This window comes from Bufo bufo, chromosome 1 (genome assembly GCF_905171765.1).
Source record: "Bufo bufo chromosome 1, aBufBuf1.1, whole genome shotgun sequence".
Lineage (NCBI taxonomy): Eukaryota > Metazoa > Chordata > Amphibia > Anura > Bufonidae > Bufo > Bufo bufo.
The window spans coordinates 696,307,981-696,334,977 of NC_053389.1; the positions used below are offsets into that span (position 1 = coordinate 696,307,981).

The 26,997-nt window shown below is 42.3% G+C and overlaps 1 protein-coding gene and 1 long non-coding RNA gene across 6 annotated transcripts in view; one reads left to right on the top strand and one right to left on the bottom strand.

The window, feature by feature from the left end:
- The window catches only part of LOC120985959, a 1,109,413-nt gene that overhangs the window by 472,665 nt on the left and 609,751 nt on the right, over positions 1-26,997 (top strand). The gene's annotated exons all lie outside the window — the stretch shown is intronic.
- Positions 1-26,997, bottom strand: part of AKAP13 (A-kinase anchoring protein 13) — a 230,781-nt gene that overhangs the window by 34,937 nt on the left and 168,847 nt on the right. For all 5 annotated transcript variants that reach the window (XM_040414184.1, XM_040414183.1, XM_040414185.1 and 2 more), the window contains 4 exons: positions 25,716-25,758; positions 24,287-24,419; positions 15,102-15,270; positions 277-338 (listed from right to left, as the gene is read on the bottom strand). In XM_040414184.1, coding sequence (XP_040270118.1) covers positions 277-338; positions 15,102-15,270; positions 24,287-24,419; positions 25,716-25,758 — 407 coding nt within the window. The remainder of the gene's footprint in view (positions 1-276; positions 339-15,101; positions 15,271-24,286; positions 24,420-25,715; positions 25,759-26,997) is intronic.

Below are 26,997 nucleotides of genomic sequence, written 5' to 3' on the forward strand. Positions count from 1 at the left end.
GGAATGTGCCATGTACTGTATTTTCTTTCAAAAAAGTTAAATGCATAAGCAATTCTAGCACCCTGGACACCATGCTGGACTATACCTGAAACTGAAGAAATAAAGAGGACGTTTTATTGGACCTCCCTACTGTGCTGGATACATTTTTTGATTAGTTCCTGCAGTATGGTACTGTAACACCGCAAGCAGGGTCTTGTTATTTCAGTAACTTCATTCAATTACACATTTATTAAAAAAGTGCAGACAGGACACAGGCACACAGACCACAAAACCAACCTTGATCTTTGCACAGGAATCTACGACGTCTCTGCAGCTTCTATGCACAGCCAAGCCACATTCTGAGAAGAGTAAACAGGCAATATAATAAAATGTCTACAAGTAAAGCTGCAGACAATACACAGAAATCTAATTACAATGTAACCACTACAGCTCATACTCAAACTACTTTACCGCTAAAGGCCTTTTTACAGTAACAGATTTACAGGCCTACTGTCAGGAGCAAATGCTCGTTCCCAATAACCGCCCTGTGTAAAGAGACTGATAGCGGAAAGGGGAGAAGGCAGCTGACAGACACAGTGGTGGATTTAAATACAGATGACCTTTCCTCAGGATAGGAATATCTGATCATTGGCAGTTAAACTCCCAACAAAGAGACCATAGGGGCGCAGCCTCTTCCTAGGCCTGTGACATCACGTCCATCAGTCACATGAAATCGTGCTGCAATACCACAGCACAGCCGCTATAAAATGTATGGCATGAAGAGGACACAGGACTTGCCTGAATGCTGCAGTCCCTTCAAACAGGTGATAGCAGAGGTGCTAAGAGACAGATCCCCTCGACCAGATAGTGATGATTTAGAGCTCATGCACACAAACTTATTTTTTTTCCATGTCAGTGTCATATTTTTGTGGCCCGTATGTGGAACCATTAGCTTCAATGGGGCAGAAAAAAGTAAAAAAAAAACAAAAAAAAAAAAAAAACACAAGACTGGGTGTGCATTTCGTGTCCGTATCGCTGTTCCACAAAAAACAGAACATATCGTATTATTGTCCACATTAAGGACAAGGGACAAGGAATGCAGAATGCACACGGCCGGTATCCATGTTTTGCAGACCGGTTGTGTGCATTAGCCCTGATCCTGAGGATAAGTGGGGCATGTAGAACGCTAACAGCCCTATCTTTCTCTCGGAGAACAGCTGAAACATACATATTAGAGGAGTTCAACTTCCATTAGTTATGGCCAGCTTAAGACTGTCTAGAGGAAGAATTTATTGCAAGAAAGGATCGTGTCTAATGAGAGAGACCTCCCGTGTGAATGCATACTATTGATGAACACAATTTAAAGTTAGAAATGCTGATTGTGGGGGTCTAAGTATTAGAATGCCGATTGTGGGGGCCCAACTGCCGATACCACCACCAGTCGTTAGAAAGATGGGGCAGCTCCTTCACAATGTTTCCATGCACAGCCTGGGTTGCAATGCCCTGCACAGTAGGTTGCTAGGAATGAGCTGTGCAGGAGAAAAGCTGAAGGGACCTCGACGCGGGGCCCGCAGGTCAGAATCCCACCCACTATTCGAAATCAGAATTTTATGGCATGTCCTACTGATATGTCATAGGAGATGTTATCTTTCTGTACCATATGTACTGATAAGTCTGTGATTTTAGCTGCAAATGGGCAGTAAAGATTTAGAGATTGCAAGGGTAAACTCGTGTCCTCATTGACACGATCACATTTTTAGATTTTATTTCTGCAATATTAAATGCTAGAACACAACTTTTAGAACAACCTGAAACCGGCTCCAATAATATAAAGCTGATGCAGGAAGGAAATGTTTGTGTAAAGCAGGTTTCATGTATGATAGGAACCTGAAGGAAATTGCCATCAAAACAAATGTTAGGTTTTTTTTTATATTCAATGATCTCGCGGGACCCAGCATCCTGCAATATCATCTAAATATATCATGGAGTAATGGAAATGGTGGGGAGTTATTTCTGGACACTTCTTCCCAGCCGACACTTAGACTAAATGTTATCTGGGCAGTTTGTAAGCTTGTCTTCCCTCACAAAGACTCATTCTCCTCTTGAGTAGAATCTTCTAGCCTCTTAAGACCTTATATTAGGAAACTACATCATCAAATTCCTAAACAAAACTATCCTACCCCAAGTCAATGACTGGTAGTTACTATGGCAACAGAGCAGGCAGACCGCAAAATACAGGCACAATATGAATGGAGCAAGTAGCCAAAACGCGCAGACAGGTCTTATACCGCTACTGTGCTGATGCACTTTGGAAGACAGCGGTGAAGCTTCACCACAAAGCCAGGGTCATACATAAGGGGAGCCACACCACTCTCCTTCAAATAAATCCTCATGAGAAAGTCCAATTTCAGAGAAGCTTTATTCTAACTTAGCGGTTCTAGTAAAAGTGTGATAGGCCTCTGTTCATACTGGCGTCATGATTTCCATTTTTACAGACAAGACGGATCAATCGGTCATGAACGGCTATGATTTTCTTTGATGGATCCACTTTTCCTTCACTGATTCGTAATGGTCAGATTGGATTTGGGCATTGGAGGATCAGAAAGGAGACTTCATTGCAGATTGCATGCAGAGCTTCCTTGTGTGGAAAAACAATGGACGCCGTGGTGGAACATGAGGCACCTCATTATAGGTGAATGGGGTCTGTTTTGTCTTGTGTCCAGTGCGTGATGGTTTCTATCAATGGAAACCACTATGCAAATGTGAACAGAGCCTACACTAAACCTATTTTTTCCTACCTCCAGTGGCATTAAGAAACTGATGTTACCCAGGTTAGCTGGAGAATTACACAATAACTGCTGGCAGCTCTTAAGACAATAAAATATGTCCTGAGCCATATTTCCCAACTTCCGGCAGTTTTAATCTACAGCAATACAGAGTACCTAAGATTTGTTCTCTAGATCAGGTTATGCCCAAATCAGAGAGGGCTGGAGAATATACTACCAGTCTGACAGCAGTATCAGAGAATGGCTTTCTGCAGCTGGCTATGTAGTGTAATACACAGAAGCTTCAGAAGGCAAACTGTGTTTTCAAATAAAAACCTATTCTAAAAATGTATTTTTAGCACAAATAACACGTAAAATAATAAAAAATAAATAAATAAATGCCTCCAAATGTCAGCCTAGTCCATCTCCATCTAAAATGTGCATGTGTTTTACAGAGATCAAGCTCCCGGTGGTCGCCATCCCTGTACAGTGCTGGGCCAAACGCTCCACTGGAATACTTCAGGGCCAGATGGGAGTACGTCTTTACTGTCCGGCCCTGTCAAAGAGGTGGGGGCGTGACAGAATGGAAAGGGGCAGAGCCTCGGGTGTAACCATCAAGTTTTCGTTGCACCCAGGGGTTAACTGGCAAAAAATAAAAATGCCGATTTCTACACAGTAGGGCCACATATTGAAGTAGGACCAAGACAATTACCAAGTACTGACAAGTGCACATCTTGCATGCAAGTTAGATTCATAATGATGTATCTGGTGACAGATTCTCGTTAATGTCCTGGCTCTTTAACTGCCTCTTTCTTTGGACCATTAGCAAGACAACCAGTGTCACTTCATCTTCTCAGACCATCACTGTGACCAGAGAACAATAGAGCTGGCATACTATTATCCCAGAAGTCGGTTGGAAAGGAATGAATAATACAACAGGAAGGACTTCTACTTCTCCTTCCTGCTGGATCCACTGCGGAATCAAAAAACTGCCACAAAAACCTACTGTACGTGTGAACCCATCCTTAAGGACAGTTGTTGTGAAGGAAAGCATCCAGTGTAACTATGAACATACATAAAGGCTGAATCATGAATTATTTAAAGGGAGTCTGTCTTTAGGATCAGCAGAAATAAACCAAGGGCAGTGACAAACAGGCTTAGCTAACCTATAGCACACACCATCTGTGCTTTGTAAATTGCTGCCTCCATTGTACCAAAATAACACTTAATGGTAATATGCATAAAAGCTCCCTTCTGCTGCCCAGCCTCTACTTCTGAGCGCTGATTGACAGGGCCGGGCCTTACATACTTCATCTTGTCTGGCCCCGTCTTGCACATTACACATCGGAGCATGCGCAGTAGAGCCTGGAGTCTGTGCCGGGATGAAAACAAAGCTACTGTGCATGCACCGATGTGCAATCGTACTGTGTCCAGGCAAGATGACGTATCTAATGCCTGGCCCTGCAAGTTAACATCTGGAAGAAGTGGCTGGGTGGCCGCTGCCGTCTGAGCACAGAACCTCTTATTTTCTAATCTTTTATAAAAGTGTTATTTCGGCAGAATGGAGTCATGAATTTAGGTTATCCAAGACTACTCGCCAGGGCTCTGATGAGACTCCCGTTACTACAACCTCTCTGCTGCCTACATCTGAAAGGTTTATATACAGAGGACCTGTCACCTCTCCTGACTGGTACCAGTGACTACTAGGATTCCCCATGACATCCATCTTTCCTACAAACCTAGGAATAATTTGAGAATTGGGTATTGCCATTCTCATTGTCAAAGGGGTCTCCCTGGCTCTGACTAGAGTCTGATTGGATAGCCCCCAAATGCTAATACCCAGTTGATAATTTAGTCATAAATTTCTATTGGGAATAACAGAGGAAGAGCACAAAACAGGGTTATAGGAAAATGTACTCCAGAATTGTCCTCTTTTACAGCATGAAAACAACCAGTATTACAATCCCATGTGACATACATGTATACAACATACTACGCGCTCTTAACACTACAGAAAGTGTAGTACATCTGTACAATGCAAAAAGTGCCGGAGATCCAGGACTCATGTACACAAATGTGACACTAACCTTCCGTCTTCACATCACTAAGCAATATCTGGTGAACTTCAAAGTGATCACTATACAATGTCATTTAAAAGTGACAAAAAGACAACCATGACGGCCCAAGCTGTTATCCCTCAACTACTTAATTCCCCAAAAACTATGACATTAGACACAAAGTGCACCACCGAACTGTACTTTGTAGTCGTGGATCCACGTAAAGTATTTGCCTACAGAGCCATGATACTCCACCTTCCTCTCACTGCAGCTCGGAATGATGTAGCAGAGCTGACTTTTTTTTTTTTACCTCCATACTGTCTGATAAAACATAATATCGCAGACGTTTAAACAGATTAAAGGAGAACCAGAGATAATATATGGTGACCTCATGATGTGACACGCTCGGCTCCACTACATCTGTAGCTGTATAGTGTCTGTGAAGCATGAGGTGTTTGTTACTAAGAATCTCTAGAGAAATAAAACAGTCATAGGAAACGATAAATTGTGCTTTCAAGCAAGTCCAATATAAAAACTAGAGAGCGGTTGAGGTGCAGTGAATGGAAGACATGGCACTTACCTCCTTCAGCCGCATTTCTCTGTAGGGTCTGGTACCTGTGAGCGGTGGCAGTGACTACTGCAGGCTACATGTACTTACATTCCTCCCAGCGCAGTCAGGGGAGGAGGAGCGGACGCTGACATGTATACACACACAGGAATGCACGTGATTCCACAGAAAGAAACACTGGGATTTCCACTTACTGTCATGGACAGAGCCACCTGCTCCTTATCAGAGCCGGAAGGAAGACATCAATTTCACCACGTTCTCTGACTAATGTAATGGGAAACAGAAAGCGTTCCTTACAGGACTCTGCTACCTGTCCACCTACATAAACCCTGCGACTACCATTGATGGTAGCCTGCTGTACACATTAGGCTACTTTCACACTTGCGTTTGGGGTTCCGCTTGTGAAATCCGTTTGAGGGCTCTCACAAGCGGCCCCGAACGGATCCGTTCATCCCCAATGCATTCTGAATGGATAAGGATCTGCTCAAAATGCATCAGTTTGGCTCCGTTCCGCCTCCATTCCGCTCTGGAGGCGAACACCAAAACGCAGCTTGCAGCGCTTTGGTGTCCGCCTGGCCGTGCGGAGCCAAACGGATCAGTCCTGACTTACAATGCAAGTCAATGGGGACGGATCCGTTTGACGTTGACACAATATGGTGCAATTGCAAACTGATCCGTCCCCCATTGACTTTCAATGTAAAGTCAGGAGTCCCTATTAATATACCATCGGATCAGAGTTTTCTCCAATCCGATGGTATATTTTAACTTGAAGTGTCCCCATCACCATGGGAACGCCTCTATGTTAGAATATACCATATGATTTGAGTTAGATCGTGAAAACTCAGATCCGACAGTATATTCTAACACAGAGGCGTTCCCATAGTGATGGGGACGCTTCAAGTTAGAATATACTAAGAACTGTGGACATAACTGCCCCCTGCTGCCTGGCAGCACCTGATCTCTTACAGGGGGCTGTGATCCACACAATTAACCCCTCAGGGGCCGCACTGGCCACCAATGAATTTAATACTGGGGAGGGAGGGGGGCCGCACTGGCAACCAATGAATTTAATACTGGGGAGGGAGGGGGGGCCGCACTGGCCACCAATGAATTTAAAACTGGGGAGGGAGGGGGGTCTGGCCCCTGCTGCCTGGCAGCACCTGATCTCTTACAGGGGGCTATGATACGCACAATTAACCCCTCAGATGTGGCACCTGAGGGGTTAATTGTGCGGATCACAGCCCCCTGTAAGAGATCAGGTGCTGCAGGGGCAGTTATATACACAGTTCTTAGTATAGTCTAACTTTAAGCGTCCCCATCACCATGGGAACGCCTCTGTGTTAGAATATACTGTCGGATCTGAGTTTTCACGATGTGAAAACTCAGATCTGAAAAAGCCGTTTATGCAGACTGATCCGTTCTGAACGGATGCAAACGTTTACATTATAGGTGCGGATCAGTCTGTGCAGATACCAGACGGATCCGCACCAAACGCAAGTGTGAAAGTAGCCTAACTCGCCTACGGTATCCATATGGGTGAAAACGGATCCCTTAGGTCATCATACTGTACACTAACTCAGACTGATAGACACACATTAAAGGGGTATTCCCATCTCTGCCACTAGGATATGCCATCACTTTATGATTGACTGTGTCTGACCTCTGGGAACCCCATGACCCTGAGAATGAAGGGTTTGTAGTTCTAGTTCAGCACTGCATCTCCATTTCCCAGTACAGCAGTGCTCCCAGCCACCCACCTGTAGAGGGCACTGCAGCCAGCCCCTTTATTAATACGGTCATGCTGCAGTGCCCTGTAAAGCTGATGTCCGGGGCCCCAACATTGTCAATGGACCCTTCTTAACCCCTTCAGTACCGAGCCACATTTCACCTTAAATCCCAGGCTGATTTTTGCAAATCTGACATGTGTCACTTTATGTGGTAATAACTTTGTAACACTTTTACTTATCCAAGCCATTCTGAGGCCGTTTTCTCTTGACACATTGTACTTCATGACAGTGGTAAATTTAAGACGATATATTTCACCTTTATTTATAAAATAATCCAAAATTTACCAAAAATTTTGAAAAATTCATAATTTTCTAAATTAGAATTTTTCTACTTTTAAAACAGATAGTAATTCCTCATAAAATAGTTATCAATCAACATTCCACATACAGATGTAGTAGAGTTGACACACATGCTTTAGGAGACGTGTTATCTAAACTAAATGCATTAAGCAAACGCCTTCAATTGCTTTTCAATGGCTTTTGTTTCAAGATGAGTTAGGAAATTTTAGTTAAGTGTTTGTGTGTTAACCCTACTACATCTGTATGTCTGCTTTATGTTGGCATCATTTTATAAATGTAATTTTAATTTTTCTAGGATGTTAGAAGGCTTAGTTTAGAAGCCATTTTTAAAATGTTCAACAAAATTTCCAAAACCAATTTTTATGCACCAATTAAGTTATAAAGTGATTTTGAAACTACACCCCTCAAATTATTTAAAACTGATGTTACAAACTTTGTTAACCCTTGAGGTGTTCCACTAGAATTAAAGGAAAATGGAGGTGAAATTTCACTTCTTCAGTAGATTTTTTATGTTTAACAAGGGTTAACAGCAAAATGAACCTCAATATATATTACTCTGATTCTGCAGTTTACATAAATACCCCATATGTGGCGGTAAACTGCCCTATGGGCATGTGACAGTGGTCAGAAGAAAAGGAGCGCCATATGGATTTTGGAGGCAGATTTTGCTTGAATGGTTTTTGGACACCATTTTGTATTTGAAGAGACCCTGACGTACCCCTACAGTGGAAACCCTCAAAAAGTGACCCCATTTTGGAAACTATACCCCTTAAAGAATATATTAAGGGGGGTACTGAGCACTTTGACCCCTAAGTGTTTTACAGAATTTAGAAACACTTGGCTGTGAAAATGAAAAGTTTCATTTCTTCCAAGAAAATGTTGCTTTAGCCCCAGATTTTTCATTTTCACAAGGGGTAACAGGAGAAAAAGCACCCCATAATTTGTTACCCATTTTCTCCTGAATACAGCAACACCCCAAATTTTGTGGTAAACATGACAGGTCTATATGGCTTTTGCAGTGCAGATTTTGATGGATTGGTTTACAGGTGCCATTGGTTTTTATTTTTTAAGTGATTGTCTTATGTGGGGGCGCATTTTTTGCGGAATGAGGTGATGTTTCCATTGGTCAAATTTTGGGGTACATAAGATTTTTTGATTGCTTGGTATTGCTTTTTGTGAGGCATAGTTTTGGTTATATATATATATATATATATATATATATTTTTTTTTTTTTTTTTTACAGCATTCACCTGAGGGGCATATAAATGTGACATTTTATAAAGCAGGTTGTTACGGACACGGCGATACCCAATAGGTCTATCATTTTTATTTTTGTTAAGTATTAAACAGTGAAAGCCTTTTTGAACAAAGTAAAATCTTGTTTTTGTGTTGCCATTTTTTTTTTTTTTTTTTTTTTTAATACGCCTTTTTGTTCACTTGGTATTACACTTTTTGTGAGGCCAGGTGACCAGAAAATGGCTGTTTTGGCACTTTTTATTTATTTTTTACAGCGTTCACCTCACAGGGTGGATCATGTGATATTTTTATAGAGCTGGTTGATACGGACGCGGTGATACCTAATATGTCTACTTTTCTTTCTTTTTTTTTTACTTTATTTTAGGGAAAGGACCCTTTATTTTTATTTATTTTTTTAACTTGAAACTTAATTTCTTTTTGTAAAACTATTTTTTATTACTTCTTTTTTAACTAAATTTTTTGTCCCACTCTGGAACTTCAACTTTTAGGGGTCTGATCCCCTTTACAATGCATTACAATACTTCTGTATTGTAATGCATTGGCTGTAAGTGTATTACACACTGTAATACACTTACAGCTTCCTGACTGTGAGATCCAGGGGGCTGGATCTCACAGGCTCTCACGGAAGGCAGCCACGATGCCTAGGAAAGGCATTGGGCTGCCTTCCCTGCCATTGGGTCCCCGTCACAGCAGCGCACCCCGCACCCGGCAGGATACCACACGTGCTGCGATCAGCGCTGACCGTTGCAGTGCAAAGGTTAATGTGCTGGCATCGGTGTTTTCACTGATTCCGGCGCATACAGCAGGGGTCCGGATATCAGTGACTGCTGGACCCCTGCAGCTGATCGGGCGGGCGCAGCTCCTGCCCGATCAGAGCGCCGTAGCTGTACGGCGCAGGGAGTTGTGACCAGATTTGTCTGGTAGAATAAGTGAGAAGTTTGAAATTTGAAGGCTAGAAGTTGCCATTGTGGACTGCAGCAGTATACAGATGATTTTCAGGTACTAAAATTACAGTTTACACTGTTCTAAACCTGAAATGTTCTGTTGCTAAATGTGGTCCCAGAGCACTGATCTCAGGGATGGCTGCAGAGTGTTACCCACCTAGTTTCTATAGGTGGTGCTTTCTATGCAGTTAAGAGCCCTTTACACGAGCCGATTCTCGGCCCGATGACCACTAACAAGCATTAATAGTAACACTTGTTAGCAATTATCTGGAAGTGTAAAAGTGTCGCCGATTACCCAATGAATGAGCGCAATGTCTGGGAAAATACATCATTCATGTGGTCACAAACAGCATCTGCTGCTGGCAAACTTTATAGGGATGAGCGATGGCATTAGCGATCGCTCCTGCCCATACTGTGGAGGAGATCGCTGCATGTCAAAGAAGCGGACTCCTCCACTGACAAGCAGGCTTCCTTCCCGACAATCGCCTGCAAAATTGGCCCATGTAAATGGGTCCAAAACCATTTGTATGGATTTGCTTGCACATAAAATAAAATTCCACCCTCTTTCCCAAAGTAACAGTCCTACCAGTTCCGACAGCCACATAATATAAAACTCCATTATAACAAAGAACATGCTTCAGGAATCCAGTCTCCTGTATATTTCTCAATAAGCTCCCGATTGTCGCAAGCCACAACTGTGAAGACCAAATAAAATGTGTATAACATAATCTATATATTCATCAATACTCAATACTAAGGCCATCTGTCAGCAGATTTGTACCTATGACACTGGCTGACCCGTTACTTGTGGCGTCTGGCAGCTGAAGGCATCTGTGTTGGTCCCATGCTCATATGTGCCCGCATTGTTGAGAAAAATTAAGTTTTAATATATGCAAATGAGCCTCTAGGAGCAACCCAGATGCTGCTGCTGCTGCACAGAGAGGCTCTGCCCTCTGATCGACAGTGCCAGGCAGGCGCGATGACGTTTTCACTGCCCGGCCCTGTCAATAATAGTACAAATCTGCTGACAATACCCTTTAAACTAGTTTTGTCACAAACTACCCTGACGGTCTATGAATTCACAGCAAGATCAGCAACATAAGCTCCAACCCAGGGCATTGCAGCATACAAAACGCTTAGACTATATCATGCTGTCTGAGGACAACCCACAAGACAACATTATTAAAGGGGTTATCAATTCTTTAAGACGGCTGGCTACCTAACTTTCTAAAATACTTACAGCATTTCAATACCCAACCATTTCCGGTTATGTCCAAAGGCTGAAAAACACGGTAAGTGGAGTTGATACGCTTCTCACATCGGTGCGCCTCCTCTTTGAGCTAAAGACAGCAACACAAACCTCTGGTCTGAGAGTTTGCTACAATGTATTTGTGTAGATGAAATGTATCAGTCTGCAATTTAGGTGGGTTATCTCAGAGGATTGCCTGGACTGGATACAACTACGTCTCCATTGTGAGAAATATTAGGGCCTGTACTGTACACAGTATGCGGAGATCTTAAAAAGGAATTGGGAGGGAATGAAACCGTATACTAGAAAGAAGTAGCATTTCCATTTTAAACCTATTTCGCTGTATGTACTTAAATATTAAAGACATGGGCTAGGGGTATAAACCTAAACAGAGGCACTGGAAAAGGATAGAAATAGGATTGACGCTTTATACGCATATTGCATTGGGGGCCCTTCATATACGCAAACACTGCACCAATCGCATTGTACATCCTCTCAAATATGAAGAGACTTCTGTGGATTGTGACTATTAATTCTAAGCACAACTGCAATTCAAAAAGTAATGCAGTGCTCTAACCACAACTGTTACCAAAAGGGCAATCAATTTTTAGGTCTAATTGTCAGTTTTCTCTATGTGGAGCATAAAACATTAGAAAATCCTACTGACCCAATGCTACATAAATCATTTTCATTACTGATTTCAACCATCGTGGCTGTAGGACACGGAAACATTTGGACTAGATTTGGGCTAATAGTCATGATTATTGTTTCTATTTCCATCTTTTTAATAGCCTGGTTACAATGCGGCTTCCACACCGGTTACATAATTCTACCCAAACCTGTCCTTCAGCAGGTAAGTGTACGGACTGTTACTGAACATCGGAGAGTATGAATCACTGGTCACACTGATGACTGCTAGGAGCAAATATCCACACCTACATAAATATACAAACAGTACATGTTTTCTATATGAGCAGCCGCAGGTACAGCTGTATCTAGTCAGCCCTCCCGGATACATTTTACCTACACTGATGTATTTAGCTCTCCTAGACGTAGTATAAGTATCTATTTTACAGATTTCAGAAGTACTAGATATAAAAATCAGTTCTGATGTTCTTTTATCCAGTGACAGCTATCAGAGGTCTTGAAAAAGAGGTGGGATTTAGGCTACTTTCACACTTGCGTTCGGAGCGGATCAGTCTGGTGTCTGCACAGACGGATCCGCTCCTATAATGCAAACGCTTGCATCCGTTCAGAACGGATCCGTCTGCATAACAGTTTTTTTTTCAGATCTGATTTTTCACTTCGTGAAAACTCAGATCCGACAGTATATTCTAACACAGAGGCGTTCCCATGCTGATGGGGATGCTTCAAGTTAGAATATACTAAAAGAACTGTGTACATGACTGCCCCCCTGAGGGGTTAATTGTGCGTATCATAGCCCCCTGTAAGAGATCAGGTGCTGCCAGGCAGAAGGGGGCAGACCCCCTCCCTCCACTGTATTTAATTCATTGGTGGCCAGTGCGGCCCCCCTCTCTCCCTCCCCAGTATTATATTCATTGGTAGCAAGTGCGGCCTCCCCCCCCCCCCCCCCTATTTAAAATGACCGACCCCCCCCCCATCATTGGTGGCAGCGGAGAGTTCCGATCGGAGTCCCAGTTTAATCGCTGGGGCTCCGGTCGGTTACCATGGCAGCCAAGACGCTATTGCAGTCCTGGCTGCCATGGTTACTTAGCAATTTTAGAAACATTATATTTACCTGCGAGCTGTGATGTCTGTGACCGGCCGTGAGCGGCGCATTGCTTATAGCACAGACCTTTTACTTACCAGTAGGAGGAGCGGCCGGTCACAGACATCGCAGCTCGCAGGTAAGTATAATGCTTATAAAATTGCTAAGTAACCATGGCAGCGAGGACTGCAGTAGCGTCTTTGCTGCCATGGTAACCGATCGGAGCCCCAGCAATTAAACTGGGACTCCGATCGGAACTCTCCGCTGCCACCAATGATGGGGGAGGTCGGTCATTTTAATGGGGGGGGGGGGGGGACTGGGGAGGCGGGACTGGGGAGGCCGCACTGGCCACCAATGAATATAATACGGGGGAGGGAGGGGGGCCGCACTGGCCACCAATGAGTTAAATACAGGGGAGGGAGGGGGGCCGCACTGGCCACCAATTCGTTAAATACAGGGGAAGGAGGGAGGGGGGGGCCGCACTGGCCACCAATGAGTTAAATACAGGGGAGGGAAGGAGGGGGGGCCGCACTGGCCACCAATGAATATAATACTGGGGAGGGAGGAGGGCCGCACTGGCCACCAATGAATTTAAAACTGGGGAGGGAGGGTCTGGCCCCTGCTGCCTGGCAGCACCTGATCTCTTACAGGGGGCTATGATACGCACAAGTAACCCCTGAGGTGCGGCACCTGAGGGGTTAATTGTGCGGATCACAGCCCCCTGTAAGAGATCAGGCGCTCCCAGGCAGCAGGGAACAGTTACTACACAGTTCTCAGTATATTCTAACTTGAAGCGTCCCCATCACTATGGGAACGCCTCTGTTAGAATATACTGTCAGATCTGAGTTTCACGATCTAACTCAAATCCGATGGTATATTCTAACATAGAGGCGTTCCCATGGTGATGGGGACGCTTTAAGTTAAAATATACCATCGGATTAGAGAAAACTCCGATCTGATGGCATATTAATAGGGACTCCTGACTTTACATTGAAAGTCAATGGGGGACGGATCCGTTTGCAATTGCACCATATTGTGTCAACGTCAAACGAATCCGTCCCCATTGACTTGCATTTTAAGTCTGGACGGATCCGTTTGGCTCCGCACGGCCAGGCAGACACGAAAACGCTGCAAGCTGCGTTCGGGTGTCCGCCTGTTGAGCGGAATGGAGGCGGAACGGAGTCAAACTGATGCATTCTGAGCAGATCCGCATCCACTCAGAATGCATTGGGACTGTACGGATCCGTTCGGGGCCGTTTGTGAGAGCCTTCAAACGGAACTCACAAGCGGAGCCCCGAACGCAAGTGTGAAAGTAGCCTTAAGCACAAAGGGGAGATGTATTAGTCCGACAGGTAAAGAGTGTCCTTTTGGCCTCTGTCTTGTATATGTCAGTATACTACACTCTTTCATCCCGTTGTGTCCTGTAAACATGTATCCCATAAACGGAGGCCATACTATCCACTGTATGGCACGTGTCTCAGACCTTCATGAAAGGGAATCGGTCACCCCGATTTTGGACTACTCAGTACAGTAATACAGGAGCAGTACTACAGATGAGGAGTGTAGATCATCATTTTATTTTCCTGCTGCGCTAAAATACACAGTCCAGACTGCGGTGCTGTTCTAACATAATGGAGGGGACTCATGTGTGCATGCACAGCAGTCCTGACAATGTATTTCAATTAAGATTGAGTGCTGACAGCGGGGGGAGGTCATCTAGATCTATGTATTACTGCAGATAATGGTCCAGAATCAGGTTAATAGCTTCCGGTTGGATACCTCAGAGAGCTCCAATGTGTCATTGGATGAGCTCCCCATGACAGATAGCAATCTTCCATAAAATGGCTGCCCTGACCACACACTCCTTATCATCGGTGACTACACAGAACGTTCAGGTTGCAGCAATAAAATGACTGAGGACTCTGCTCTGCCTTCTTATTCTGTGCAAGACCTCCCAGAGGAGATGTCCACGACCGGTAGAGAGCGGAGGGATGTATGGGCAACATATTCCACTGTAGCCCTATACCAGTAGGTTACATTACAGCCCTCCACCTCACAAAATATCTCCACAAAAAAACTCTTGCAAAAACACACAAATTTCTTTTTTTCAGTAAGGAAGCCCCAAAAATTCCAGAAAAACTGTGGGAAAGAAGCCTAAAAACTCACGTTCCCCACAGAAAACAAGGACAACACAGCTTTCGTTTCTCAGTGTTGCATTGTGACTGAACATTAGTGTTCATAAATCTGCCCCTGCACAATGTGAATTCACATCTTCCTCCCCACACAGCACTGACTGTTCAGCTGCCTTCTGATAACGGCCACCTATTAAAGACATTTTCATGGCATGTGCTGTCCAAATGTCACAATGAACGGGAAATGACAGCTCAAGAGCACGTTGAGAAACCATTTCCTTAAAAACACACACTAAAAGACAAATGCACGAGGCCTAAACAACTCGCTACTTACCTTGACACACATAACCAGGTTTTTTGGTGAAAGGCTTGTCGCAGCTTTTGCATGTTAGGGTATCCGTCATCGTTGCAGTGACAAATGTATGCCCATTGCTTTTGTGCTTCTCTTTGCTTTTTTCATTGGGGTCCTTTTCCTTGTCTTTTGTCTTATCCTTGTCCTTTTCCTGCGGAAGAGTAAGAATTAATAAAAATTAAAAAAAAAGGGCTAGCAAACAGAAAAACACCACAAAAGTGCAAAGGATATGACATGCAGAGATTTTTCTTTAAAATCTCCACCATTCAGAGGCATGAAGGGGATAAAAGGAACCATGTTCAGTTCTTTAGGGTCACAGGCGTGAGCTTGTTCTGCTACTACAAGTCTACAACTTTAAAAGGTGTCGTACAACTTTTCAGGGGGAATGAGGGCAGATGTTTTGGTTACCCCCCATCCTGGGCACACCTGCGAAGAGAGGTATGCTTACCTGCTTTCCGGTGCTGGCTCCGGGCTCATTTGTCCCAGGTCATAGCTGCTCCGCTGGGCTCCCTGGATGTAAACCGCAGTGGTGATCTGTGCTCCTTGCATCACATGACCATTTGGCATTAAACAGGAAATCTACATCCAGGAAGCCCAGCGGAGCAGCCGAGGCCGTGGAGCGAAGATGCCAGGAGCCAGCACCGGGAAGAAGGCAAGTATGCATAACCCCTTAAAAAGAATGTGTCATCAGAAAATGACCTATTGTTTAAATCACATATTTAACCTCTTTAAAGAATTTTTGATAATTATTTGTTAATTTCCCATGTAAATATCTACATTTAAAACAAAAAACAAAATCCTGCAATTTTCACACTGGCCACTAAGCCTAATAATAGTCGTCACTTCTCAGTCTGTACAGATCACTTTACTGCAGTTATCAGCTTAGCTGTCATTTTAATCCTGCCTGTATTGACATCACCTCTGTGTACAGATAAGACATGATGGACCATTCACAAAACTCTCCCATAGAAGTCAATGAAGTCCCCTCCTGACCATTATGTCTATGGACCATGGGGCTGCCGTAAAGCTATTTTCTTACTGCTTTCTAAATGCTGTTAGGAACAGTTCAGGCAAGATGGCCGCCCCCCATAATCATGTTCAAGAAATAGAATAAATCTGTAATCCGAAAATAAAAACAGATTAGAAGAAAGTATATGTGTCACTATCTGGTTTTAACTGGCAGATAACATGTTTGGTGATTTCCTTTAAAGTCCAGACATTTTAACCCCTTAAGGACACAGCCTTATTTCACCTTAAGGACCAGGCCATTTTTTGCAAATCTGACCAATGTCACTTTAAGTGGTGATAACTTTAAAACGCTTTGACTTATCCAGGCCATTCTGAGATTGTTTTTTCGTCACATATTGTACTTCATGACACTGGTAAGATAAAGTAAAAAATAAAATAAAAATGTATTTATAAAAAAATACCAAATTTAGCAAAAATTTGTAAAAAAAAAAATGCTAATTTCCAAGTTTCAAATTCTCTACTTCTATAATACATAGTAATACCTCCAAAAATAGTTATTACTTTACATTCCCCATATGTCTACTTCATGTTTGGATCATTTTGAGAATGATATTTTATTTTTTGGGGATGTTACAAGGCTTAGAAGTTTAGAAGCAAATCTTGAAATTTTTCAGAAATTTTCAAAAACCCAATTTTTAGGGAGCAGTTCAGGTCTGAAGTCACTTTGTTAGGCTTACATAATAGAAACCACCCAAAAATGACCCCATTTTAGAAACTACACCCCTCAAGGTATGCAAAACTGATTTTACTAACTTTGTTAACCCTTTAGGTGTTCCACAAGAATTAATGGAAAATAGAGATACAATTTCAAAATTTCACTTTTTTGGCAGATTTTCCATCTAAATAATTTTTTTTCAGTTACAAAGCAAGGGTTAACAGCCAAACCAAACTCAATATTTATGGCTCTGATTCTGTAGTTTACAGAAACACCCCATATGTGGTCGTAAACCGCTGTACGGGCACACGGCAGGGCGCAGAAGGAAAGGAATGCCATACGGTTTTTGGAAGGCAGGTTTTGCTGGAATGGTTTTTTTGACACCATGTCCCATTTTAAGCCCCCCTGATGCACCCCTAGAGTAGAAACTCCAAAAAAGTGACCCCATTTTAGAAACTACAGGATAGGGTGGAAGTTTTGTTGGTACTAGTTTAGGGTACATATGATTTTTGGTTGCTCTATATTACACTTTTTGTGAGGCAAGATAACAAGAAATAGCTGTTTTGGCACAGTTTTTATTTTTATATTTTGTTATTTACAACATTCATCTGAAAGGTTAGATCATGTGGTATTTTTATAGACCAGGTTGTCACGGACGCGGCGATACCCAATATGTATACTTTTTTTTTATTTATGTAAGTTTTACACAATGATTTCATTTTTGAAGCAAAAAACATCATGTTTTAGTGTTTCCATAGTCTGAAAGCCATAATTTTTTCAGTTTTTGGGCGATGACCTTGGGTAGGGTATGATTTTTGCGGGATGAGATGACGGTTTTATTGGCACTATTTTGGGGTGCGTGTGACTTTTTGATCGCTTGCTATTACACATTTTGTGATTTAAGGTGACAAAAAATTGTTTATTTAGCACAGTTTTTTTTTTTTTTTTTTTTTTTTACGGTGTTCATCTGAGGGGTTAGGTCATGTGATATGTTTATAGAGCCGGTCGATACGGACGCGGCGATACCTAATATGAATACTTTCTTTTTATTTATGTAAGTTTTACACAATAACAGCTTTTTTTAAACAAAAAAAAAAAAGATGTTTTAGTGTCTCCATATTCTGAGCCATAGTTTTTTTTATTTTTTGGGCGATTGTCTCAAGTAGGGGCTCATTTTTTGCGGGATGAGGTGACTGTTAGATTGGTACTATTTTGGTGGGCAAACACCTTTTTGATCGCTTGCTGTTGTACTTTTTGTGATGTAAGGTGACAAAAAAAATGGTTTATTTAGCAGTTTTTATTTTTTACAGTGTTCATCTGAGGGGTTAGGTCATGTGCTATGTTTATAGAGCCGGTCGATACGGACGCGGTGATACCTAATATGTATACCTTTATTTCCCCCCTATTTTTTACCAATTTTTTTTTACGTTATTTGGGGAAAATGACGTTTTTGTTTATTTTACTTGAAACTTAATTTTTTGGGGGGAAAACTTTATTTTTTCACTTAATTTTTTCTTCCACTTTGGGACTTGAACTTTTGGGGGTCTAATCCTTCACAATGCATTCCAATACTTCTGTATTGGAATGCATTGGCTGTATGAGTAATACTGTGTGTATTACTCATACAGCTTCCGGCCTGTGAGATTCAGGGGGCTGGATCTCACAGGGTCGTCACCGGAAGGCAGCGCGATTACTTCCTTAGACATCGCGCTGCCTTCCATGCCATCGGGTCCCCCCCACAGCAGCATGGGGAACCGATGGCACCGCCACACGACACCACCGCCACTTAGAAAAGACGCAAACCGCAGGTCTGAATTGACCTGCGGTTTGCGGCGATCGCCAACATGGGGGGGGTCACGGGACCCCCCCGGGCATTTAGCCGAAGTGCCTGCTCAATAATTTGAGCAGGCCCGGCTGCTGCGCGGCGGTGATCAGAAATGCACAGGGCGTACAGGTACGCCCTGTGTCCTTAAGTACCAGGACATAAGGGCGTACCTGTATGCCCTGTGTCCTGAAGAGGTTAAAGGGGTTGTCAACCTTCCAGATACTGATGAGCTATCCTCAGGATATGTCATCAATAACATATTGGTGGGGTCCAGCACTCGGCACCCCCACTCATCAGCTGGTGATGGAGTGGATGCAGAAGGCTCAGTACACGTGCAATGGTCGCACCAGCGCACCTCCCATCTGTTCAATAGTCACAGAGGCATTTTATAGAGGGTTATCGGCAAATGTTAAAGGCTTAGGGAAACAAAAGGTATAGGGGGAGCGTTTCATACTTTCACCGATCCAAGACATAAGGACCAGACCATCAGATTTAATCAGAACTAAGACACTGCAATCTTAGACCCCTGAAGACCTGCAACATTAGGAATCCCGGGGAGGGGACAACTGCTCTGCATAGAAGCAAAGCTCATGTTTTTAGGTCTCCACATCTACAGCACAATGTGTACTTCCTTCTTAAGAGGCACCCAAGGACAGTATGTAACAAGTACAGAAAAGCTAATCTAATTGCCAAATATTACCGTATATACATTAAGACAAGTGAGCATTAGTGTCATACAAATCTCAAGCTGGAAGCATTAGACAAGAGTAGACAAGTCTGTTCTTACCTCACCATGCCAGGATCCTGAATATCTTATCCTAATTTGTGGCACTTCAAGAAATTTACTCCACGGCATCCCGCACCAGGACTAGACCTCACATGTATAGAAGGGCTCTAAATAAAACGCGCAGCGATAACATTGGACTAAGGGCTATTTTTCGTAGTCCTCTAGAAGTTAGACGCAAGTCACAGTAAGGAAGGAAGTTAAAAAAAAAAAAAAACTGACTTCTGCTTTTTAATAACCCACAACTATGGCAACAATTTTTGTTTTGCTAATGAGAATCTTACAGAAACTGATACTTCTTTTATCAAATGGATGTACATGCTTTTTTGTGAAAAATACACATGGGCAGAAATCTTCTCGTTGGTCTGACTACAAGGATCAAGACCAAAAGGCAAATCTGTGAACGCTGCCTTTCAGTTCTATGAGATTTATCATTTCCTTTGTGCCAGGAAAGTTGCTTCAAATAGTTGCACACTGTGGGTTTGTAACCTTTTACATGCGACTTTTTGAAGAAAAACAGAAAAAAAAAGTCACAAGTGCCTCTTTTTACGCCACTTTTTCAAAAGGGGGCATTACAGTAAAGGGGTGTGGCCAGCCACAGACAAATTTATCTTCATTCACGCCATTTTTCTGGTGCACGTGAATCCAGACATCTAAGGCAGCTCTGAGCGAGCATACATTTCTGTTTAGGCGCACAGACTGCAGCAGGATGCATAAATGAGGCGCATCCTCTGGCAGCCCAGGTGATATCAAGACCAGGACAAAAAGTGCCAGTCTTGATAAATCTCCCCCCATGTTCTCATTGATTTCCCTTAAAAGGCGAGAGCAAAAACAAATATTAAATACGGTGCAAAAAAGAAGAATTGCACAAAGCAACCAATCACATTGCTTCTTTTACTTTCAAAAGGCCCAAGGAACGTGAGATCCTAAAGGGGTTCTGCAGTTTGTTTAGATCAGCAGCATCTGATCGGGGGTCTGACACCCGGGACCCCCGCCGATCAGCTGTTTGAGAAGGCAACGGCGCTCCAGGAGCATCACTGCCTTCTCACCGTTTACCGCAGGCCCAGTGAAGTCATGACTAGTATCAACTTGCCTGGTTGCGGCTAAGCTCTGTTCACTTGAATGGAGCTTAGCTCCACCCAGGCCAGTTGATACTAGTCGTGACGTCATTGGGCCAGCGGTAAACAGCAAGAAGGTCGCGGCGCTGCTGGAGTGCCGCTGCCTTCTCAAAAAGCTAATCAGCGGGGGTCCCGGGTGTCGGACCTCTGCCAATCAGATGCTGATGATGTATCCAGAGGATAGATCAGTTTAAACAAACTGCAGAACCCCTTTAAGGCAAAAGTAGGGATAAATGGTGGGCACTGTGACATGAAGATATCCATCTGGTGCTCAGTGGTAAGTAGATCTCCCACATATAAAGGTTAGAAACACCACAGCCAGAAGAGTCTGGAAGTAGAAAGTAGAGAGCAGTGCGAATAAGAACGTTACCATCCCACAGTGCTACTCGCTGCTCTCTACTTCCAGACTGTTCTGGCCGTGAACAAGAGAGGACGAAACATCGGCTATTGTTTAATGTATTTCTTGCGGAGCAATAAAAGAATAATTGCATACTAATATAATATCCAAGTGCAGTGGTGATTCTAACTTTAAAGGAATTTTTTTTATCTGCCAGTTAAAACCAGATAGTAACACATTCCTTTTTTCAAATCTGTTTTTATTTTCTGATTGCAAATTTATTCTATTTCCTGAACATCATTATGGGAGCGGCCATCTTGTCTTAGCTGTTATCAGCATTTAGAAAGCACTAAGAAAATTGCTTTACAACAGCCCCATGGTCCATAGACACAATGGTCGGGGGGGGGGGGGGGGGGGGGGAAAGAACGACTCACTGACTTCTATGGGAGAGTTTTGTAGGCATGCTCTGTGACCTGTGCAGAGATCATTGTACAAGGAAAGAATAGATAAACTGTGACAATCACCTATTGTGAATGGTGGATCCGGACTTAACGATACACAAAAGGTGATACCTTTACAAGCAAGTTTAGAGTGACAGATAAGTAGATAACTGCAGTAAAGTGATCTGTACACAACAAGAAGTGGCACCTATTATTAGTCTTAGTGGCCAATGCGAAAACTGCAGGATTTTATGTTTAAATATACAGGTGAAACTCCAAAAATTAGAATATCGTGCAAAGTTCATTTTTTTCAGTAATGCAACTTAAAATGTGAAACTAACATATGAGATAGACTCATTACATGCAAAGTGAGATATTTCAAGCCTTTATTATTTATAATTTGGATGATTATAGCTTACAGCTTATGAAACCCCAAAGTCACAATCTCAGGTACCCTTTGCTCAGGGAGTATGGATTAATTAGCTGACTGGAGTGTGACACTTTGAGCCTAGAATATTGAACCTTATCACAATATTCAAATTTTAAGCTGCATTAATGCAATTCCTTTTAACTTGCATTACTGAAATAAATGGACTTTTGCACGATATTCAAATTTTTCGAGTTTCACCTGTAGATACTGACATCGAAAATTAAAAACATCAAATATGCTTTAAAAATATGTTAAACATAAAAAAAGTGATTTAAGCAATAGGTCATTTTCTGATGACACATTTCCTTTAAATCTGATGTGTGCTACTCACAATCAATTCCACCATTCTTCTATGGTAAAAACCAAATGTAGAGATGAGCAAATCAATTATACACCAGAAGATTCTAATTTTGGCAAATCCGAACTTTTTATTATTCGCCCTGCACGAATCAACTCAAAATAGTGGCCACCAATTTATAGATCAGAAGACAGAAAAGGCAGAAAGGGATCATTTTTCAACAGTCTTTTAGTTAGAAAAAATAAAATTAAAATCAGACAGTACAGTGTACTATTAAACAGTCTGTTTGATATCGCCAACTGCCATTTATTTACCCAAAGCCTCATAAGTCACTGTCACATTCCTAATGCGGTCTTGGAGAGGTTGGATACAGTCCTAGGAGAGGTTGAGTGACATACATATCCTTACAGAACAATTGGGGCACTTTCGATAAAGATCGATTTGAATCTGACAGCTGATTTTACCAAACCGGACCCAAAACAAATTTTGGAAAATTTGCTCATCTGTAGTAGAATGCCATCCTTTTCTGTCCAAAATGAGCGAGCAAATGCAATGATTGCTTTGCTACATATGCCCCAATGCGACTTGACTAGCCTCGTTCATTTTTTGGAGAGAGGGATGGGAATACCTGTGTAATAATTTCAGGTCTACAGAGCTGAGCAGGCTACATCTTACATGGCTCGGCATGTTGAGACAAAGACCTCCAACACTCATCTCTCACTTCCCGTCATTGTGGATTAATAAAGCTACAGGAAAAAATAAACCTTGAGGCATTTTCTTTTTCTTGTTTCAGTCGTTCTGTGAAAGGATAAACATTGCTAATCTATATTTAATGCTGTGTGCTGCTCTGAATCAGATGTCCAGCAGAACGCCTTCTTCCCCTGCTAAGATTATTTGTTTCCAGACTCCACAGTGAAGAGACAGCTACTTGTTGTGTCAGAAAGAAAAAGAGAACTGGCTTCTATTGCATAACTGCCATCTGCGGCGAGATAAAACAAAACACGTCCATACTCAACATCCCTCCATGTTTGTAGATGCGTGGGAGGAGAGCAATGGAATTCCTCATGCAGCAAAACCATAAAGCAGATAAACAGTATAATGCCTCTGTCATGTCCACATGTATGGTAGCAACATACATCCAAGAACAAGCAGACAATTTATTAGCACCAACCTAAGGCTCATGCACATGGCAGAGGTTGTGCAGTGGTACAGAGTGCCTCCAGCTTTTTATTACAAAGCCGTAGGCAGTCCATCTACCACCTTATGATGCTCTCCGCAGCAGCATATTGCAGGGTAATTTTAGAAGCAATGCTTACTACCATTAGTTTTCTAAAACACCACAGAACTCAACAGGTGCAGTAGTATGGCGCTTTGTTTTAGAGCATGCTGTGATTTTTCTTGAGACCATAGCAAGCTCTTAAGATCTCCATTCACATCAGTTGAAAGTCAGCAGAACCTGATGACTGCGACAAGAACAACTGGTCCCAACTCTCTCTGACAGATGATATCCGATCCTTGTCAAGGAGATAAGCCACCAGCAGAGGTACACCGTGAACAGAGCATTCTGCTTTCAGCTCCATCCACGATGGTGGTGGTGTTGGGGGAGGGGGGGTCGGTCATCTGGAGGATCAGTTATCAATATCTAAAAAGGAGGAAAACACCTTTAAGGGCTCATGCACACAAACGTTTTTTGCGTTCCGTATACGGGCTGTATTTTGATTCTGTATACGGAACCATTCATTTCAACGGGTCCGCAAAAGATGTGGACAGCACTCCATGTGCTGTCCGCATCTGTTGCTCCGTTCCGTGACCCCGCAAAAATTATGAGACATCCTATTCTTGTCCGTTTTGCAGACAAGAATAGGCATTTCTATAATGGGCCTCCTGTTCCGTTCCGCAAATTGCGGAAGGCACACAGGCGGCATCAGTTTTTTGCGGATCTGCAATTTGCAAAAACGGCATGTTCGTGTGCATGAGCCCTAAGAGTGACATTTTTGTTTAAAACCTTTACTGCAACCAAATGTTAAACACAATGATGGGTCCAAAAGGGGTAGGTTTGACTTTTCTTCCCCCCATTGTGTTCCATGGCAGTCCCATTTATTATGATCTAGCTAGCTGAGGTATGCTATAAATATCAAAGAGGGGAATTTACATAACATCATAAACAGAGTCCAAAACTACAGTTCTAATACAACAGCCAACATATCTCCAAATGCAATGTGACAATTACTTATATGCTCAAGTTACTCACCTTTGTTTTCTTGCCGCTGGACATTTTATTCCTGATGTAGCTAAATGTCCGGCTTACTTTAGTAACACTTTTGCCCTCTAGGTCCTTCTGGGAGGGACTTGGTGGCAACTGGTTGCTGCATTCCTCAGATATACTAGAATAGGTGTTAAGAAACAGCATTTACAGATTACTGGTATTTATAGGGATTGTATTTAATTATTATTGAAAGGCGAAATCAAAATATCATCAGAAAATTCCAATACGCTATTGCATAAGGACCACTCCTAAATTTCTCCAAACAGCACGGGTACTAAAAGGAGTACAGTAATTCAAAACTAACAATATACATTGAGGAACATTTATCAAGACTGGCGTATCCAGATGCCTGGATCTCTGCTGTGCACCAGATAATGAAGTTTAGGCCAGCTAGAGGCTGGTATAGACTTCAGCTATAACGTCTGCCACTTTCTGGCGAAAATTATAGTAAATCCGGTGGGAAGTACAAAGCCCCTCCTCTTTTCTGAAGTGCAGAGAAGCTTAAAAAGTCCCCAAATTATTGCAATAATTTAATAATATTTGCAACCTTTTTTTACTCCACTATTGTGGCATAATAACACTGATAAAAGTCCCTATTATGTCTAAGATCAATACTGATGACTGACCTCTACTTATAGCAGATCAGTGTCGATATTGTTGCTGGGTGCAAAGTTTTAGATAATAAATGGTATACAGGATGAAAGCAGAGGTGTAGACCAGAAATGGTGCCCCCTTTAAAGGTGGGTAGCGGTCTGTTAACTACATAACTGCATAATAAAAAATAAACTCAAAAGGGTATAGTAGCACAGAAACCGTTCAAAAAAAATTACAAGGACCTGTTTCTTTTCGATGAAATCAAGAGTAAAGTCAACAATTATGACAAAAACGGGAGGTCCAAAGCATGTATAAAGGGTATCAAAAGAAAGTGAATGTACAAATTAATATTTGAACATCATATGGACATAGGGGAAGGATTATTATAAGGTTTGTGTCAGATAACTGTCCAAAAAAGTGACACATTTAGGCCCATTCCTCAGTTGTGCAAGAATTTCTAAGTTCTGGCAGCTTTTCGCAGCTCATGGCAATTTCTTGGAAAAGTGGGTGGGGGACAGTATGGGGAGGTGAGGTTTATAATTCTCCCCAAAAACTGGATCAAATTATAGCTCATCTACTCTACCTGACGTAGATTTGAGTGTCTGCCGCATGTAGTGCCACAGATGCACCTAACTTGTGCCTATTAATAAATTAGGTTTCTCTCAATCTAGTGCACAGGGAATCAACATAGGCAAAGGAAAAGCCAGTCCTGAAAAACCCCATTGAGTTCTCCTCTCATTAGAAGTGTAAATAATTAGATTTTTTTTTCATTCAAATAAAAATAAGAAACGAACATACAAGATACAGTAACCATTATTACCTGTGTGCCAAAGAATTGCTGCCAATATTTAATGCCCGTGAGCCTGAAAGGAGAGTAAAATAGTAAAGAAAAGGACACAAGAAGCAGATCACATGCCCTCTTCATAGGCATCTATAATCTGAATTTTTACATGTGCTACTATAATAAATTAGTTATCAGATTACCAGTTGTAAGGACTTGATGTACCGGTGCACCGTGAATAGTTGTATTGTCTAGTTATATCCAGTGTATGGGGATACCTATATACAAGCTAGTGCCTATGAAAAAGAGCAAACAAAAAGGCAACACAACTATCTAAACCTTCTCAAAAATAACCACAAATACCTTCCTTTCAGTCTGAGCAATGCAGACTCCAAAACCCACACTGAAAATAACCAAGCAATGCAAACTAAAAGTAAATGTAACACTTAGGGTACTTTCACACTAGCGTTAAAGTTTTCCGGTACTGAGTTCAGTCATAGGGGTTCAATACATGAAAAAAAAGCTTCTGTTTTGTCCCCATTCACTGTCAATGGGGACAAAACTGAACTGAACAGAACGAAATGCTCCAAAATGCAGTCCGTTCCATTTAGTTGCGTTCCCAGACCGGAGAGCAAATCGTAACATGTTGTATTTTGCTTTCCGTCCTAGGAAAAACGGATCAGTCATGACCCCCGAAGCAAGTCAATGGGGACGGATCCGTTTTCTCTGACACAATGTGTCACAATAGAAAACTGATCCGTCCTCCATTGACTTTCAATGGAGTTTAAAACGTATCCGTTTTGGCAATGTTAAAGATAATACAACCGGATCCGTTCATAACGGATGCAGATGGTTCTATCATCAGTAACGCAAGCATTTTTGCTGGAACCTGCAGGATCCAGCCAAAAAGCTAATGTGAAAGTAGCCTAACAAACTGTGCCCTGAACACCGGTATTCCACCTGCCATGCCACACTCACAAAGGTAAGAAGATAAAATACAGTGATCAGGGGAATTGTTCCCCACACAGGAGACTTGGTGGTCATTGACTATTTTTTAGTTTTTTTATTCCATAGATGTAAAAGAGAAGAATGGAGCTTAAGAAAAATGTATGTCTACACTGTGAAATGCGCAGTCTACAAAGTGAACATCCACTTTCCCATCTTCAGCAGCAATAGTTTGATAAAGGTCCCTCCAGACTGAAACGTCATGTGTGTAGATGCATGAAAATGAATCTTAATTTGCACCTCAACCCTTGAGCGTGCTTAAATTTTCTTACTTACACTTGGGTTGGGAACCCTATTCCAAGCACCCATCGACTAC